Source organism: Artibeus jamaicensis, unplaced genomic scaffold (assembly GCF_021234435.1).
Source record: "Artibeus jamaicensis isolate MK-2021 breed Jamaican fruit bat unplaced genomic scaffold, CSHL_Jam_final scaffold_461, whole genome shotgun sequence".
Lineage (NCBI taxonomy): Eukaryota > Metazoa > Chordata > Mammalia > Chiroptera > Phyllostomidae > Artibeus > Artibeus jamaicensis.
This window is the reverse complement of record NW_026522045.1, coordinates 5,006,584-5,026,116: the sequence shown is the minus strand read 5'-3', so window position 1 is coordinate 5,026,116 and position 19,533 is coordinate 5,006,584. Positions and strand designations below refer to the sequence as shown.

The following is a 19,533-nucleotide window of genomic DNA, read 5'->3' as shown; positions in this document are numbered from 1 at the left end:
TCAATTTGGATGACTTATTTTTTTTCTTGTCTGATCACTGTGGGTAGAACTTCCAATGCTATGTTGTATAGAAGTGGTAAAAGCAGACACTGTTGATTTGTTCTTGATCTTAGAGGGAAAGCTTTTAGTTTTTGTCCATTGATTATGATGGTGTCTGTAAATTTCTTGTATATGGCCTTTATTATGTTGAAAGTATGCTCCCTCTACTCCCACTTCACTGAATGTTTTTATCATAGTGGGTGCTGGATTTCTTCAGATGCTTTTTCAACATCTATTCATATGATCATGTGATTTTTGACCTTCATTTTGTTTATGTGGTATATTACATTTATTGGTTTGCATTCTTTGGATGAACCCCACTTGATCATAATATATGATCTTTTTAATGTATTGCTAGATCCAAATTGCCAATATTTTGTTGAGGACTTTAGCATCAGTGTTCATCAGAGATAGTGCCTATAGTTTCCTTTCTCTATTGTGTCTTTACATGGATTTGGAATTAGGATAATACTGGCTTCATATAAAGAGTTGGCAGTCTTCCCTGTTCTTGAAATGTTTGGAATGGTTTGAGAAAGATAGGAGTTAGTTCTTTTGTAAATGTTTGGTAAAATTCACCAGTGAAGCCATCCAGTCCAGGGCTTTTGTGTGCCTGGAGTTTTTTGATTCCTGCTTCTATTTCACTAGTTGTTATCAATCTATTCAGGCTTTCTGCTTCTTATTGATTCAGTTTTGGAAGATTGTATATTTCTAGAAAGTTATCTGTTTCACCCAAGTTGTCCAATTTCTTGGCATACAGTTTTTTCATAGCAATTTCTTACAATCCTTTGTTTCTGTGGTATCAGTCATAACCTTTTTGTGTCTCATTTTATTTATTTGGGTCCTCTCTTCTTTTTCTTGATGAGTCTCATTAAATGTTTGCCAATTTGTTTATCTATTCAAAGAACCAGCTCCTGGATTCATTGATTCTTTGAGTTGTGTTTTAGTCTCTCTGTCATTTAATTCTGCTATGATCTTAATTCCTTCCTTGCACTCACTCTGGGCTTTGTTTGTCTTTGTTCTTCTAGTTCTTGTAGATGTAGGTTTAGTTTGATTGACATTCTTCTATCTTCTTTAGATAGGACTGTATGTTATGAACTTCCCTCTTAGGACTGCCTTTACTGGGTCCCATAGATTTTGGTCTGCTGTGTGCTCATTTGCATTATTTTCCAGATGCTTTTTGATGTATTCTTTGATCTCATTGTTAAACCACTCATTATTTAGTAACATGTTATTCAGTCTCCATGTATTGGAGTGTTTTAGAGTTTTTTTATTGAGTTTGATTTCTAGTTTCAAGCCATTGTGATCAGAAAAGATGCTTGATATGATTTCAGTTTTCTTGATTTTGTTAAGGCTTATTTTGTATTCTATCATGTGGTCTAGCTTTGAAAATGTTCCATATGCATTTGAAAAGAATGTATATTTTGCTTCTTTGGGGTGAAATGTTCTGCATATGTCAATTAAGTCCATTTGATCTGAAGTATCATTCAGTGCCTCAGTATCCTTGTTGATTCTTAGTTTTGGAGATCTATCTATTGTAGACAGTGGGGTGTTAAAATCTCCTGTGATCACTGTGTTGCTGTTGATTCCTCCTGAAGGACTACTCCCTTTAGTATTATGTAGTGTCCTTTGTCTCTTGTTATAGCCTTTTTTTTAAGTCTATTTTCTCTGATATAAGTATTGCTACCCAGATTTTTTTCATGCCCATTTGCTTGGAATATTTTTTTTATCTCTTTATTTTCATCCTGTGTAGATCTTTTGTTCTAACATTATCTCTTGTAGAGCATGTATATGGGGATCATATTTTCTTATCCATTCAGCTACCATATATATGTCTTTGGATTGGAGCACTTAAGCCATTTACATTTAAGGTTATTATTGATAGGTACTTATTCATTGCCATTTTCCTTTGTTACCCTCTCTCCCTTTTACTAAATCTTCTGATTTTAAAATATGTTATTTATTTTTAGACCGAGGGGAAGGTATGGAGAAAGAGAGGGAGAGAAACATCAGTGTCTGGTTGCCTCTCATGTACCCACTACTGGCTACCTGGCCTGCAACCCAGGCATGTGCCCTGTGAATTGAACTAGTGGCCCTTTGGGTTGCAGGCCAGCACTTAATCCAATGAGCCATACCATCCAGGGATAATTCATCTACTTAAAGCAGTCACTTTAGCATCTCCTACAGTGCTGGTTTGGAGGACATGCACTCTTTAAAAAAATGTTTTTTTGGTCTGGAAAAATTTTTATTTCACCTTCCATATTAAATGAGAGCGCTGCTGAGTACAGTAGTCTTGTTTGAGGGCCTTTGCTTTACATTACTTGGACTATTTCATGATGATCCTTTTTGGCTTGTTGTGTTTCTATTGAGAAATCAACTGATACTCTATCAAGTTTCCCTTGTATGTTACTAGCTGTTTCTTCTTTTCTGCCTTTAAGATTCTCTCTTTGTCTTTAAACTTGCCATTTTAATTATGATGTGGTCCTCTTGGAGTGGTCCTCTCTGGGTTCATCTTGATTGGGGCCCTCTGTGATTTCTGGGCTTACATGAGTTTTTTCCCCTCACCAAATTAGGGAAGTTTTCTGTCATTACTCTTTCAAATGGCTTTTCTACCCCTTGATCTTTTTCTTTTTTTCTGATATATTATGATGTAAATATTACTACATTTCATGTTGTCCTGCAGCTCCCTAACCCCTCTTCATTCTTTTTGAGACTTTTTAATTTTGATGGTCTGTCTGTGTCTTTTTTTTTCCTACCTTGTCCTTCAGCTCGCTCATTCAGCCCTCTGGTTCATCTAGGCTGCTCTTCATTCCTTCTAGTATAGTTTTCATTTTTGATATTGTATTCTTCATTTCCTCATGGCTCTTATTCATACTTTCTATGTACTTTTTCATGCTATTGTGGTTCCCACTAACTTTTTTGTAGCTTCTATACTGTTCCTTGTAGTTTTCACTGGGCTCCTTGAGCATCCTTATAACCATTACTTTGAACTCTATGTCTAATAGATTCTTTGCCTCAATTTCATTTAGCATTCTTTCTGGTAATTCCTCCTTTCCTTTCAATTGGGGATCGTTTCTTTGTCTCCCCATTTTCAATGACTATTTTTGTTTGTTTCTGCATGTTATTCTGTTTTAACTTCCTGTCTTGGCATAGTGTGCTTCCATGGTAGGAGACCTGTGGGCCTCAGTTGTGTAGTTGAACTAGAACTCTTGGGATGTCTTTTATGCCATTTATGTAGGCTTTCTTGTTGTAGTTGGATTTTGGTTGTGTTCAGTATTTCTTTGGTAGGTTCTTCCCTCTAGCTAGCTGACTGAGCATCATACCACCCACCATGTCTTGTGTGCTGTTGTACATATGCTACCAGAACAAAATACAACAACCAAAAGAGAAAACCCACACCTGCAAAAATAATGCCCAATTACAACTGCAATATCAACAACAAATGAGTAAATATTAATAAAAGTGGAAAGAGATTAAGGCTATTATAAGAAAGGAAAAACAAATGTGAGATGAATAACTGAAAGAAAAATTATTTTGAGAGGGTAGAGCCAGAAGAAATAATAAGAGTAGGTACTAGAAGCAAAAACAAGAAAGAAAATAAAATTTACATAATAGAAAAAGGGAACAAAGAAGGCAAAATGCAGTAAGAAAAAGGGAGAGGAGAATAAGAAGTTTAAAAAAACTAAAAAAGTAAAAAAAAAAAAACAGGAACAAAAGTGAAGAAAAACATCCACCACAGCAATATAAATGACAAATGAGCAAAGATTAATACAGATGGAAAGTGAATAAGAAAGAAAGAAAAGTGATTTTGAGAGGATAGAGAGAAAAAATAATAAGAGTATGGAATGAAAACCAGGCTAAGAGATGGGAAAAGTAAAATTTAAGATGAAAAGAAGGGCAGAAGGGTTCCAGCCAAGATGGAGGCATAGGAGGAAACCTTTCGCTTCCTTGTACAACCAAAAGCAGGATGATAACCAATCTAAAAACAATAAACAACCAGAAGTGCCAGAAATTCAAACTTCGTGGAACTCTGACAACCAAAGAATTAAAGAAACTGTGAACTACACTAGTAGGAATGAGTTAGATATCAGTCTCTCTGATGTTAGTCCCTCTAATGGAGGGATTAACAAATCCCTGTTAATCAAGATGCTCACTGAATTGATTGAGCATGGTCAAAAAATGAAAGAACAGATGAAAGATACCCAAAGTGACATGAAGCAAAATATTCAGGGAATCAACAGTGACAGGAAGGAAATCAGGACTCAAATCAACAATTTGGAACAAAAGGAAGAAATAAACATTCAACTATAACAGAATGAAGAAACAAGAATTCAAAAAAATGAAGAGATGCTTAGGAACATCTGGGACAACTTTAAATGTTCCAATATCCAAATTATAGGGGTGCTAGAAGGAGAACAAGAGCAAGAAATTGAAAACTTATTTGAACAAATAATGAAGGAAAAATTCCCCAATCTGGTGAAGGAAATAGACTTCCAGGAAGTCTAGGAAGCTCAGAGTCTCAAAGAAGTTGGGCCCAAAGAGGGACAAACCAAGGCACATCATCATTAAATTACCCAAGATTAAATACAAAAAGACAATCTTAAAAGCAGCAAGAGTAAAGGAGACAGTTACCTGCAAAGGAGTGCCCATAAGACTATAAGCTGATTTCTCAAAAGGAACCATGTAGGCAACAAGAGGCTGGAACGAAGTATTTGAAGTCAAAAGGCAAGGACCTACATCCAGGATTGCTCTATCCAGCAAAGCTATTATTCAGAATGGAAGGTCAGATAAAGTGCTTCCCAGATAAGGTCAAGTTAAAGGAGGTCATCATCTGCCAGCCCTTATTATATGAAATGCTAAAGGGACTTATCTAAGAAATTGAAAAAGATCAAAAACTATGAACAATAAAATGACAACAAACACAATTATCGGCAAATGAATTTAAAAAAAGAAAAACAATGAAAACAAAAACTAAGCAAACAACTAGAATAGGAACAGAATCAGAGAAAGGGACATTACATGGAGCATTTTCAGTGGGGAAAGGAAGGGGAGGAATAGGTGGGAAAGGTACAGGGACTAAGAAGCATAATTGGTAGGCAGAAAATAGATGGGGAGAAGTTAAGAATGGTGTAGGAAACAGAATTCAGAGAACGTATATATACAGCTCATGGACATGAACTAAGTGGTGGGGAATGCTGGAGGGTTGGGAGGTGCAGAGTGGAGGGGGTAAAGGGGGAAAATTGGGAAAACTGTAATAGTATAATCAATAAAATATACTTAAAAAAAGGACAGGAGGAAAGCAAAACAGAGTAGAAGTGAACAGTAAAATAGAGATTTGAAATACAAAAATTGTGAACCTCTAGGAATAAAATGAAGAAATGCAACAATTACCATATCAACAACCAACAAGCAAAGATTAATAAAGATGGGGAGAGAATAAGGATATTGTATGGAAGGGAAAAAGAATATGAGATGACTAATGGGAAGAAAAATGGTGTTGAGGGGCTAGAAAGAGGAAAAGTATTAAGAGTGTAGAATAGAAACAAGGTATAGGAAGGGAAAAATAAAATTTAAAATAAATGTAAGAACAGGAGGGAGGATAAAATATGAGGTTTGAATATAAACTAAAATAAAAATTAGTGAAATAATAGGAACAAACTTGAAGAAAAAGAAAAAATGTTAAGCTCTGCTAGAGCAAAAATAACTGAAATAATGAAAACCATGGTGGAATTCATCTGAGCAGAATCTAGTGTTTTCTGTCTTCTCTTTCTGGATCTGCCCCTGGTGATGTCAGAGGGTGTCTTACTCTACCAGCCTGTTCAAGACTACAGGCAATCCACAATCTATGGCTCTCTCCTTCAGGCTTGGCTGGGCCCCACTGTTCTGCCCTGCCACCTTTCCATCAGCACAAGACTCAGGAGTGGTTCATCTACTGTCTGAGAGCACTTACAGTACCACCTCCATTTGCCTCCCGAGGACTCTAGTGCAATAAGGAGGGTGGAATACTTGGGTCACCCCCTGGAGGTGCTGTTAAGTCTTCAGGGAAGATGATGGGAGTGTTTCCCTGATGCCCCCTCACCACATGTTTTGGTCTGTCACAGATTATTTCCAATAATGTATGGTTTCTGGTGAATTAGCTGTGCCATTTTCTGTGAGGGACCAGTCTGTATAAAAGGGGACCTGCCTAGCCACAACAGAATCTGAGGTGTCCAGCACCTGGCCATCTAGTCCCCAGCCTGCCACTCTTGCAGGAGACTCAGGCCCAAACTCCACTCTGTGCAGCATGAGAAAAGGAGTGCCCATAAGAGTGTCAGTTGATTTCTCAAAAGAAACCTTACAGACAAGAAGGGGCTGGAAAGAAGTATTCCAAGTCATGAAAGAACCTACATCCAAGAGATCTCTAGCTAACAAAGCTTTAATTTAGAATGGATAGAGTGCTTCCTAGATTAGGTCAAGTTAAAGGAGTTCATCATCACCAAACCCTTATATGAAGTGTTAAAGGGACTTATCTAAGAAAAAGATGATTTAAAATATGAACAATAAAATGACAACAAACTCATAACTATTAACAATGGAACCCCCCAAAAACCCAAACAAACAAACAAAATAACCCAAAAACAAACTAAGCAAACAAGTATAATAGGAACAGAATCACAGAAATGGAGATCACATGGAGGGTTATCAGCAGGGAAGGGGAGGGGGGAATAGGGGGAAAGGTATAGGGAATACGTAGTGTAAGTGGTAGGTAGAAAATAGGGATAAGTTAAGAACAGTATGGGAAATGTGGAAGCCAAAGAACTTATATGTGTGACCCATGGGCATGAACTAAGGTGGGGGGTGGCAAATGCGGGTGGAAGGGGGTTGCAGGGTGAAGGGGAATAAAGGGGGGACAATGGGACAACTGTAATAGCATAATCAATAGAATATATTGATTTTTAAAAAATATATAAATACTAAAAGAAGAAATCTTTAGTTTCCCTTTTTGATAGTTCATTATTGGTGTATAAAATTGCAACCAATTTCTGAATATGTTGTATTGTGCTACTTTACTGAATTCATATATCAGTTCTGATAATTTTGGTGGAATTTTTACAGTTCCTTATGTATACTATCATGTTATATGCAAATAACGATAGTTTTACTTCTTCCTTTGCAATGTCGATACCTTTTAGTTTTTTTCTTGTCTATTTGCTGTGCCTAGGGCTTTCAGTATTATGTTGAAAGAGTAGTGAAAGTGGACATCCCTGTCTTGTTCCTGATCTTAAGGGAAATGATTTTAGGCTTTGCTCATTGAGTATGATGTCAGGTGTGGGTTTGTCAAATATGACCTTTACTATTTTGAGGTATCTTCCCTCTATTCACATTTTCGTAAGAGTTTTTATCATAAATGTGTACCAGATTTTGTCAAATGCTTTTCCTGCATGTATTGATATGATCATATGATTTGTATCCTTCATTTTGTTTATATGATTATCCCATTAATTGATTTGTGGACTTTGGACCAATCTTGCATCCAAGGAATAAATCCCACTTGATCATGCTGCAGATTTATAATGTGTTGCTGAATTTGGTCTGCTAATATTTTGTTGAGGATTTTATCATCTATGTTCATTAGGGTTATTGGCATATAATTTTCTTTCTTTGTAGTGTCTTTATCTGGTTTTTCAATTAAGATAATGCTGCCCTGATAAAATTACCTTGGTAGTTTTCTCTTCTCTTAAATTTTTGGGGATAGATTGAGGAGGATAAGTGTTAATTCTTCTTTGAATGTTTGGCAAAATTCAACAGTAAAGCCTACAAGTCTAGGAGTTTTGTTTGTTGAGAGTTTTTTTAAAATTTTGTCAGTCATAATTAATCTTTTTAGATATTCTGTTTTGTGGGGGCAACTTTGCCCTGAAGTACCCCCGTCCACCACAGATGAAAGTAAACACTACCAAGATATGATCTGCTTGGGGAGGAGAGGTGGCCAGTTTCTCAGAGGAAAAAGGCCAGGAGCCCCTTCCTCCACGGGCTTTTATTGGGTTGTAATACACAGGAATACAGGGTGGAAAAGATCAAACAGTAGATAACATTTCAAAGAAATCTGAGGGCGTAGTCTGAGTCAGAATCTGTCAGGAAAGGGGGTTGCAGGAACTTTGTGAGACATACTCATTTCCTGTTCAGACCCTTAGCATATGAATGAAAGCACTCTTAGCAAAGCAGGTTTCACAGGATTTTTAGGAATTCTTTCTTATGCCAGATCACCCTGGATACTGCTCTAGTCGTGCAAGGGACTGCATGGCCTCCCCATCACAGGTTTTCAGGCTTAAGTGGATTAGAGCCAGGAAGCACTTCTCCCAGAGGACAAGGGGACTCAGGCTATGTCAGAATAGCTGGAGGGTGAGGGTCCATCACTCCCTCTTTGTTGTAGCCTCCCCAAGTCCTTCCATTATGGCCTCTCAAGTGATTGTGTCTGGCTTAAGTTGCCCCTCCTCTGAGGAGTCTTATCCGACTCTGACTATCTGACCATGCACTGGGGGCAGGGGATGAAGCAGAGGCAGCATTTGCTACCAGAGACAAGCTTTGTCTCCTTGTGGCTCACATTCTGGAGGTCGCTCTCTCATCCTTAGCCATGGGGAGTAGTTACAACTTCTGAAACCAGGCAGAGCGGTCCCCAACACTGTTTCATTTTTTTTTCTTTTTTAAAAACTTCAGCTCTGGCTGGTGTGGCTCAGTTGATTGAGTGATGGACTGTGAAATAAAGGGTTGCCAGTTTGATTCACAGTCAGGGCACATGCCTGAGTTGCAGGCCAGGTCCTTGGTAGGGGAGGCAACCACACATTGATGTTTCTCTCCCTCTCTTTCCCTCTCTCTAAAAATAAATAAGTAAAATCTTTAAAAAAACTTAAGGTACTTTATTGTATTTTTTCCATTACCATTTAATCTCTTTATACTCCCCTCCCCTCAGCAACCACCACACTAGTCTTGGGAAATTTTAGGTTTCTAGGAATTTATCCATTTCTTTTGGAGTGTCCAATTTGTGAGCATAGAATTGTTCATATTATTTTCTTAGGATATTTTGTATATTTTATGTCAGTTCATGTTCTCCTTCATTTCTAATTTTATTTTAGTTGTCACACTCATTTTTCTGATGAGTTGTTTAAAGTTTTATCAATATCATTCATCATTCTAAGAACCAGCTCTTGGTTTCATCGATTTTTTGTATTTTTTAAAAAGACTCATTTATCACAATTCATCACAATGCTTGACTATGACATTTAGCAATAAACAGCATGGGTGCAAAAGAAATATCTACATTAAAACCCTTTGTTGGAATGCTTTACATTTTCTACAGAACAGAAACTCAAATACTTATTACACAGTCACAAATATAGTCCTCGAGGGTTTTGCCCATACACATGAATGTTGTCTAAAACATGCCTTTTTTGTGGCAACTAGTCCCTGCCACCACTATGCTTGGCTGAGTTGACAAAGCTGCTCTAACCTGTAGCTTTCCTATCACCTCTGAGACTCTATTCTCCTGCTAAGCTTTGTTTCCTGTGAGTAATTAAGACCTTCTGCCACTGCTCCTGGAACTGCCATAGCTGCCTTGGTTTCATGGTTTGGCAAAGTGATCTTCACCACCATGGGGGCTAGTGCTTCTACCTTCAAGTTTCCTCCTTTCATGAATCCAAAATTTGAAGATTGATTGTTGTAATTGTTGGAATCAATGTAGCTTCTTTCACCTCTAACATTGCTTTCTTCATTACCAAATCCATTATAGCCATCTCCACTGCCACCACATCCACTACTATAACAGCTGCCACCAAAGCCACCTGGACCACTGGAATTTCCTCCATGACCAAAGTTGTTATTCCCACCAAAACCACCTCCATGACCACCTCTAAAGTTTCCAGAAATACTCCGACCTCTTTGGCCGGATTAAGCACTAGCCAGCTCTTACTTAGATAGAACTTTCCTTGCTTCACAGTTGTGGTCATTCATTATGATATTTCTTTTTTATTTATTTTTTATTGTTCTTCAAGTACAGCTGTCTCCATTTCCCTCCCACTACTCCCCTCTCCCCAGCCATCCCCACTTCCCACCCTTGATCCTACCCCTCTTTGGTTTTGTCCATGTGTCCTTTATAAATGTTCCTGAAAATCCTTCCTCCTTTGTCCTCCATTATCCCCTCCCACCTCCCCTCTAGTTATTGTCAGTTCATTCTGCATTATGCTAAGTAAAATAAGCCAGGTGGTGAAAGACAACTACCATATGATCTTACCTATAAGTGGAACCTAATCAACAAAACAAGCAGGCAAGCAAAGTATAACCAGAGGCATTGAAATTAAGATCATCATGGTATTTCTGAATGACAATCTTATCTACAGAGTTATGGTTATCAAAGGTTACAAAAGCAGTCTCTCTTCTTGCCACTGCCTCATTCAGTCACTTCAATTTTCCCATATTGTTCACAATGATCTCTTAGGTGACATTCTTCGGTGTCTTCTTTAATGCCACTCACAAAAATCTTATTCACAGTTAATTGGGCACCAGGTCTTTGAGAATCTTCTCCTGAGACAGCCCTCTTTGGTTCCACAACTCTTCTTCCATCTACCTCATGTGTCCTTGCATTCATGGCTGTATCTACCTCCTTTACAGTGGCATAGGTGATAAACCCAAAGCCTCTAGAGCACTTGGTATTTGAATCTCTCATTACTACACAGAATTTGAGCATTCCCCATTGTTCATATTCACGCCTCAGACTCTCATTGATTGTTTCAATACTGAAACCTCTGATAAAGAACTTCTGGAAGTGCTTAGGCTCTTTGGGAGGCTGACTTAGACATGATGACCACAGGAGAGGAGACTTCAGTGATGCTTACTCAGCAGCATACACTGGCACAAAGCTCTATTTTTTAGGCTCTATTTAATTTATTTCCACTATGATTGTTATTTTCTTCCTTCTTACTTTGGACTTTGTTTGTTCTTTTTGTAGTTCCTTTTGATATTAGATTATTTGAGATTTTTCCTCAGATAGGCCTGTAATGCTATGAATTTCCATCTTAGGACTGACTGTTTTCACTATATCCCATAGATTTGGGGTTGTTGCATTTTTTATTTGTCTCAGGGCATCTTTTGATTTCTTTCTTGATTTCATTGTTAACCCATTTATTATTTAGTGATATTTAATCTCCATGTGTTTGTGTGTTTTTTAGGTTTTTCTTGTAATTGCTTCCTAGTTTCATACCATTGTGGTCAGAGAAGATGCTATAAGGATAATTTTATGGATTGATCCCTTTATTGTTATGTAATGTCCTTCTCTTTTTATAGCCTTTGTTTTAAAGTCTATTTCGTCTGATATAACTATTAATATCCCAGCTTTTTTCATTTCCATTTGCATGAATTATCCTTATCCATCCTTTACTTTCAATCTGTATATGTCTTTTGATCTGAAATGAGTCTCTTGTTGACAGTATATACATAGGTCTTCTTTTCTTATTCATTCAGCTACCCTATGTCTTTAATTGGACCATTTAATTTACTTACATTTAAAGTGATTATTTATAGGTCCCTATTTATTGCCATTTTATGATGTATATTTATGTTCCTCCTTTTTCTTTTTTAATTATTATTATTAGGTAATTCCCTTTAACATATCTCGTAATAGTGGTTTGGTGGTGATAAATTCCTTTAGTTTTTTCTTGTCTGGAAAGCTCTTCATTTTCCTTCCAATTTAAATGGTAGCCTTGTTGGGCAGAGTAATCTTGATTATAGGTCCTTTTTAATCACTTTAAATATTTTGTGCTCATCTCTTACCGCCTGAAAAGTTTCTGTTGAGAAATCAGCTGACAGTCTTATGGGGGCAACCTTTATAGGTAGCTGTCTTTCTCTCACTTCTTTTATGAGTTTCTTGTTGTCTTTAACTTTTTCCATTTTAATTATGATGTGTCTTGGTATGGGCCTCTTTTCATCTTGTTTGGGGGCTCTCTGTGCTTCCTAGACTTGTGTGTCTTTTTCATTAAGTTAAAGAAGTTTTCAGTCATTATTTCTTTAAGTAGATTCTCAATTGCTTGCTTTCTCTCTTCACCTTCTGGTACCCAGATGACATGGATGTTGTTAGGTTTGCTGTTGTCCAGAGGTCCATGAAAATTTCCTCATTTAGAAAAATTTTTTGATCTTTTGATTGGGTATTTTTTGCTACATTGTCTTCCAAACACTGATTTGAAACTCTGCTTCATCTAAGCGGTGATTGACTTCTAGTGTAGTCTTCATTCCAGATAATATATTCTTCATTTCTGACTGTTTTTGCTTTTGGTTATGGTTTCTATGTCCTTCCTTATGCTTAATATCTCATTTTTGAAATTCTCACTGAGTTTATGTAGTCTTTATTTTTTAAACATTTTATTTACTATTGGAGAACAAGGAAGGGAGGGAGAAAGAGAGGGAGAGAAACATGGGAGAGATACATCAATTGGTTGCTTTTCAAACACCCCCAACTGGGGACCTGACCCACAACCCAGGCATGTGCCCTGATGGGGAATCAAACCAGTGACCTTTTGACTTCCAGGCCCGTGCTCAATCCACTGAGCTACACCAGCCAGAGCCATCCATTCTTCTTCTCAGTTCCTTGGGCATCCTCATAACTATTGTTTTGAACTCTGTACCTGGTAGATTTCCTACCTCTATTTCATTTAGTTCTTTTTCTGGAGACTTTTCCTGTTCTTTCATTTGTTGCTTTTTTTTTTGTCTCCACATTTTGGCTTCCTTTCTGCATCTGTCTCAGTTTATTAGTTTATTAGGTAGATTTGCTATGTCTCCCAGTCTTGGTAGGGTGGCCTCATGTGGCAGCTGTATTATTGGGTTCAGTGGCATATTCTCCCTAAATACCTGATCTGGATGACTCTGGACTGTCCCTTGTGTGGTCTATGACAGCCCTCCTGTTGTAGTTGGGCATTTATTACTGTTGGCCTGTCTGTTGGTGTTATTTACCCTAACACTGGCTGACTGTGAAGAATTGACCTGAACCACAGTGTGAGTTGCTATGTGGAGGCTGACCCTAAGAAGCAGAATTCTCCCTAGCAAGTCTGTTGCCTGTCAAAACCTCCCTTTGGGTGTGCCACTTTTTGAGCTAACTGGGTCATGCTCTCATGTGATCTGAAGCCAGCCACTGGGTGTGTTGGTTCTGGGGCCTATTAGGTGGGACTCTGTTGCAGGTCAATGCCAGATGCTGCCTGTGATGTTCCCTGACCTACCTGCTAGGAGCTACAAAGTGATCCATGGTTTGTAGCTGCCTATTTTTGGCCTGGGTGCAAATGGGAGGGGCCAAGCTACATATCAAGGCTGGCTGCCACCAGTACTGGGCCTGGGGCAGGTAAGCACAAGGCTCAAGGCACCCCAATGCCTGCCCCTACTTGCCTGCTGCCTGTTAGTCTCAAGTAGTGAAAGGCCTCAGGCAGTACATGAGTTACATAAGGCATGTTCTCAGTTAGTTCCCAGGTAAATGTAAGTGGTATTTATCAGATTAACAAAGATTTAAACTCAGCACTAGTTCTGGGTGTGAGGCCACTCAGCAAAAGTTTCTGGAGAAAAGGACAGGTGCTACCTGCCTGGGGTTTACCATCCTCACCTTTGGGGTAGAACTGGGTCTAAGGGAGTTATCAGAGTGGAGGCAGTAGAGTTCATCAGGTTAGAACAGATTAAGATTTGGCCTTGCAGAAGGGTGATTCTTCCCAGAAATGGTGGTGCCTCTTAAGCATGCGGGAAGACATTCCTTGCCCTAAAGCCACTCAACTCAGCCTCTCTGTATGTTTCTGATACCCACAGAGATTGCCTGGAATTTCTTGAGAATTTTTAAAAAGATTTTATTAATTTATTTTTAGAGAGGAGGGAAGGCCCTGGCTGGTGTAGCTCAGTGGATTGAGCGCGGGCCTGCAAACCAGACAATCGCGGTTCGATTCCCAGTCAGGGCACATGCCAGGGTTGCAGGCAGGTTCCCTGCAGGCCAGTTCCCAGCAGGGGACGCACAAAAGGCAACCATACATTGATGTTTCTCTCCCTCTCTCCTTCCCTTCCCCTCTAAAGATAAATAAATAAATAAAATTTAAAAAAAAGTAATTTATAGAGAGGAGGGAAGGAGGGAGAAAGAGAGGGAGAGTAACATTTATGTGTGAGAGAAACATGAACTGGTTGCCTCTTGCACACCCCCACCTGGGGACTTGGCCTGCAACCCAGGCATGTGCCCTGACCAGGAATTGAACCAGTGACCTTTTGGTTCTCAGGCCTATGCTCAATCTACTAAGCCACACCATCCAGGGCTTCTTGAGGATTTTTAAAGAAAGACTGCAATGCAGGGCCAAGCTGGTTGCTGTTGGCAAAGCCCACAGCTGAGTGTGAGCTTGACAGGGTGGAGCCTAAGGGTACTGGCAGGCCCAAGGCTTGTGTAGCTCTCCAGGCTGATGTCCCATGAAGGGGAATGCTTGACCCAGCATCTGGTGGTCTCTATGTACAGTGTGGGAGAGGATCTCAATACATGGACATTGGTAGCTGTCCCTCTAGTCATATTCCCAAAGCCACACAACTTAGTTTCTCCCTGTATGGTGCCAGTACCCTCTGAGCTACCGTCCCTCCCCTGGAGCCCATGGTGAGTGCCTGTAAGTGAGATTTTGTGCACTGTTCTTTTCAGAGAGTGCCTGAGTTTCCAGCAGTTTCCCACCTTACGCAGGTGGATGGAATCCTCACTAGTTTTCAAAACCAGATCTTATGTGTGCTCTTCTTCTGTGTACTTGTGTCCTGGGCTGGGAAGCCTGGCATGGGGTCAAAACCTTTTGTTCCTTAAGAGGGAACTCTGCAGCTGAGATATCTTTACAGATTCTCAACCTCCACATGTGGGCACAGGGTCAGCCCTTTTCGCGTTTCCACCCTTCCTACCAGTCTTGAAGTAGCTACTTCTGTTTATCATTACTTATAAGACTTCTGTTCAACCAGTTTTTAGATGGTTACCCAGGTTGATTGTTTTATGATTTAGTTGTAATTTTTATGTGGTCCTGAGAGAAGGTGAGTATAACTTCCACCAGGCTACCATCTTGGATCAATTCCATGAGCCTTGTTCTTTTTGAGGGTATCCTTTCCTACTACATACTTTCAATTATCCAACTCTCCTTTTTCATTTCCTGTCCTATTCCTTCTTAGGGAACTCAGCCTGGGGTTCAAAATGTGATATCTGTCAATGAGTGTGAAATGATATTCAAGAAGAATGCGAGAAAAATCCTCAGGCCTTCAGGTAGCTTTTTTTTTTTCATGGCCTTTTGAAATTGAAGTTCTCAGTACCCTCAATGGGTTCTTGGTATAGAGAATAGTATGTATCTTTTGATTTGAGATTTTGATCTTTTACTCAGAATATACTAAATCTGTGATTGATCTTCGTCCTGAAGATGTGGGGCATGAAAGTGGTTCCTTGGGAGATAGAAGCCAATCTGTCCCTGGACTCAGTATGGATATGGTAACTACCTTTGTATTTCATTTGGTCACTATGTGAAATTTTATATATCTAGAGTTGACTTTAATACCTGGTAATCTCAATCAACCTGTTATTCTTTAGGAAAATGCAACATGAATGTTTGTTTTCCCAAATTACTAAAGTAAATCTGGTTACTGAATTACTTAAAGACTGTCTTCACTGTCTCTGTTATCTTCTAATACATTGCTTGATATATGTTTGGGTGCCCAAATAAATACTTATTTTGATTAAAATCTAAAACAGGTGAGTGGATTGGGGAAGTCAGATGTGAAAGAGATATTCTTAATCTTACTCTTTGATATTTAAGAGAGATGGTTGGAATATAGTTTATAAGCCTGAAATGGGGGGGCATAAAAATAAGGATATGTGCATACATGTTCACATGATACATCAGAATTTAGCAACAGTCATGGTTCCACTAAAGACAGGATATTGGTCTTTGTGCTATTTCTTATTTTTATTAACTCTGAATCTATATTTATTGCTTGAGGAAGAGGAAGAAGAAGAGGAAGAAGAAGAAGACATTGACCACCTGGTGAAGATGCATCGCCAGAAACTAGCCAGAAGCAGCCTGCAAAGTGGCTCCTCCATGGTAAGTTGTATTAGATCTTTGGGCATATACATGTTGTGATACCAGGAAGGGAGAAAGTGGTTCCTTGGAGCAGAGTCAGTGACTAGAGTTAGTCTAGTTAGTCACTCTTTCCAGGTACTTGGATGCATTTGTTCCTGTCCTCAATTTACACATTGGTTGTTTACTGCACAGTGAGGTGACTTCCTTAGCCTCTACCCTAGAGAATATTTTTTAATTTTTAATTTTTAATTTAAATTATTTTATTGTTGTTCAATTACAGTTGTCTTTATTTTCTCCCCAATAGGACACATGGAGGTGGGTGTGGAAATTCTTATGTTGCATAGCAATTGGGGCTAGAGATGTACTTCATCACAGCTTTGTGAACAGTAACCTGTAAATTCTCCCATAAAGAGTTACTCAGGCCATGAAATGAGCAAGATCATATTTCTTTATCTGAACCCAGTTCAAATCTCACATTCAAGAGTAGTGAGTATCATGAGAAGGGTCCTGGCAGGATTAATTGGCAGCACAGAATGATTAAGGAGCAACAATACCAATGAGAATCATGAAATTTAAAGAAAATTTAAGAATCAAGGCCTAGTTACAAGATCCAGGAACCAGGATAATTAAAGTTTGTTCCTGCTCACACAGAGGAAGAGAATAGCAGGCTTGCACAGCTCATCAATACCTGAGAGGAAGATGTCTTTTTACATCTGGAGGGATCTTCTCCCCAATTCTGACTCATTTACTACTTTCTGTAGGCCTTGATAGGGCTAAGATAGATAAAAGAAGATAGCTAGGGCTAAGATAGATAAACTCACAGATAATTAAGGCTCTTTGTTATAATTAGTAACTGTTCCCTTCTCACCAATGTTTTAGCATATATAACATATACCAAAAATAGACTTAGATCCACCTTGCCTCTATACCTTGCCCACCTTCTGGTGAAACCAAAATTAATAATTAAATATCTAAAAAGAGTGAAAGAAGAGAAGCTAAGAGCCTATGTGAGCCATGAGCTGATTTATTAACCTGAATGATTGTGAAAGTGCTTCTAGATGTCTCTTATACACTGAGTACAAGATTGTTGGCAGTACTGGCTTGTTGTAGGGACTTTTGAAACTTGCATTTTATTCAGTGGTGTTTTTTATCATGAGAAAATATGTGAGCCATGTGGGCAGGGGAGTATGCCTTTGCCAGATGTTTGTGAGTACTTTATCTTTAGAGTACAATAGGCAGCACGATGAGCATCTATAGTGCAGCTGGCGATTTCGGAAACATCTCTGTGACCGGCAAGATTGCCTTTTCCCTGAAGTATGAGCAACAAACACAGACTCTGATCATCCATGTGAAGGAGTGCCACCAGCTGGCTTATGCTGATGAAGCCAAAAAGTGCTCTAATCCGTGAGTGTTTCTAGAACCTGACTGATGTTCTGAGATGAGAGTTCAGGCCCTGGCATCTATTTGGGAGCTATTGAACTGAGGTTATCACTTCTTTGGAGGACAAAACTTTATGGTTGAGAGTGGTTAGGAGAGATGTGGGAAAGGGGCCAGAATTGGGAAAATGCAAGAATGGCATGTCTAAGAGGGCTTGATGTAACATTCTAATTTCCTCATGGCATATGTAAAATGGAAAGCAGGTAATTGAGAAATGGGCTGAGAAGAGATGATGAATTACTTAGTACTCTCCTTGGTTTCTAGCTATGTGAAGACCTATCTGCTGCCTGACAAGTCCCGGCAAGGGAAAAGAAAAACCAGCATCAAGCGGGACACAGTCAATCCACTTTATAATGAGATCTTCAGAGTAAGTATCTAAACCTTGAGGGAAATACAGTGTGTTCTGTCTTGTGCATTAAGTGAGCTGTAGTTATTCTCTGGCTACATGGCTGGTTGACATGCTGTTTAGTGGCCATGTCTTTGTCTGAGGATACTTGCTGGGTATCTGTTCACATCCTGGCTTTTCAGAGAAGAAAACACAGGTGACCTGGCTTTCTTGGATTATTGTGAAATTGGAGCTTTGTGTGGCCACAAATCTTAGTTTAAAAAGTCGTCTGGGGGATTCAAGATGGTGTCAGAGTTAATGGAAGTTACAGTTACCTTCTCCCAGGACCATATAAAAATTGCAACTAAACTACAAAACAATCAACCTGAATATCCATCTGAGGACTAGCTGAACAGAAGTCATAACTAAGGATATACAGAAGAAGCATGTCAAGACTGGTGGTAGGAATGATGGAGTTACAAAAAGGGATGGCCCTATAATCATGTGTGGCAGTGTGGAATCTGAAGGAATATTTCAGCTGAAGAAGTACCCCCAGAAGAGAAAGGAGCCTCAAACCTATTCTGGGCTCACTAGCCCAGAGCACCAGAGTTGTAGAAAAGACACCATATAATATCTGGCTGCAAAAATAAGCAGGATTCCATCCACCCAGGTGAGATGGGTAACTGTAAGTAACCCAGGCATTTTCTTAAAGGACCACTGTACAGAATCTCACTTGCAGGCACTCATCCTGTGGTCTATAGAAGGGATGGTGGGTCAGAGGGGACCAGAGTCAATACAGGGAGAAAGTGGGTTGAGTGGCTTTGGAGAAAGGGCTGGAGGGATGCCACCAATGTCCCTGTGCTGCGTCTCTCCTTTATACTGCCCACAAATGCCATCTTTCCTGGGTGGAGAACACCCCTCCATATGGCATTTGCTGGAAGAGATGCACTACATCCCCCACTCCCTCCACCAAGTACTTGAGGCCCTGCCCTGCTAAGATCACTCCCAGTAGTGAGATCTACTTGTATCCTACAGATTGAACCCACATTACAGTGTTTCTTCAAAATCCCCAAGGAAGTTCAGGCAAACTCAGAGAGTGCCAGAGGCACACAGGGAGAGACTGAGTTGTGTGGTTTTTGGATGAGGGCCACTTTCTCCCCCACGCACAAGAAGGAGCCACTGTTCCTGTGTTTGTCTGGTGTCCATGATCCTACAGCATCAGCCTGGGGAGAGGCACTAGCCTCTCCCTGCCAACTCCCTAAAGCCTGCCACACTGCAAAGGTCTTTAGGCCTCAGGAAGGTAGCTGCTGGCCTTGGCAAACTCTGGGACTTTTGCTAAGTGGCCTCAGACCCAGCACTTGTGTCTTCTTTGAATCTGCATGAAACATGCAGCCATACCTGGTAACTCACTGAGAGCCTGCCTCATATAACTCATGTACTGCCAGAGGCTCTTTTAGAGGCTGAGTCTAATGGGAATCCAGCAGGCAGTGATGAGTTTTGGGGTGTCTTGGGACTTTTGATGACCTTCCCCATACTCAGTACTGGTGGCGGCTAGCCTCAGTGCATAGCCTTCTGCCTCTAAAGAGAACCCAAACTCTGCAATGGCAGCTAACAACCATGGATTGCCTTGTGGCTTCTAATAGGTATCCTGGGATCGACTACAGA

The 19,533-nt window shown here is 39.6% G+C and overlaps 1 protein-coding gene and 1 pseudogene across 12 annotated transcripts in view; one reads left to right on the top strand and one right to left on the bottom strand.

The window, feature by feature from the left end:
- Nucleotides 1–19,533, top strand: part of SYTL4 (synaptotagmin like 4) — a 104,850-nt gene that overhangs the window by 69,430 nt on the left and 15,887 nt on the right. For 11 of the 12 annotated variants that reach the window (XM_037143787.2, XM_037143788.2, XM_037143780.2 and 8 more), the window contains 5 exons: nucleotides 15,208–15,298; nucleotides 15,414–15,517; nucleotides 16,020–16,127; nucleotides 17,332–17,510; nucleotides 17,808–17,910. In XM_037143787.2, coding sequence (XP_036999682.2) covers nucleotides 15,208–15,298; nucleotides 15,414–15,517; nucleotides 16,020–16,127; nucleotides 17,332–17,510; nucleotides 17,808–17,910 — 585 coding nt within the window. The remainder of the gene's footprint in view (nucleotides 1–15,207; nucleotides 15,299–15,413; nucleotides 15,518–16,019; nucleotides 16,128–17,331; nucleotides 17,511–17,807; nucleotides 17,911–19,533) is intronic. The other variant, XM_053657536.1, reaches the window with a different exon arrangement.
- On the bottom strand, nucleotides 9,584–13,297 carry LOC119048233 (heterogeneous nuclear ribonucleoprotein A1-like; annotated as a pseudogene).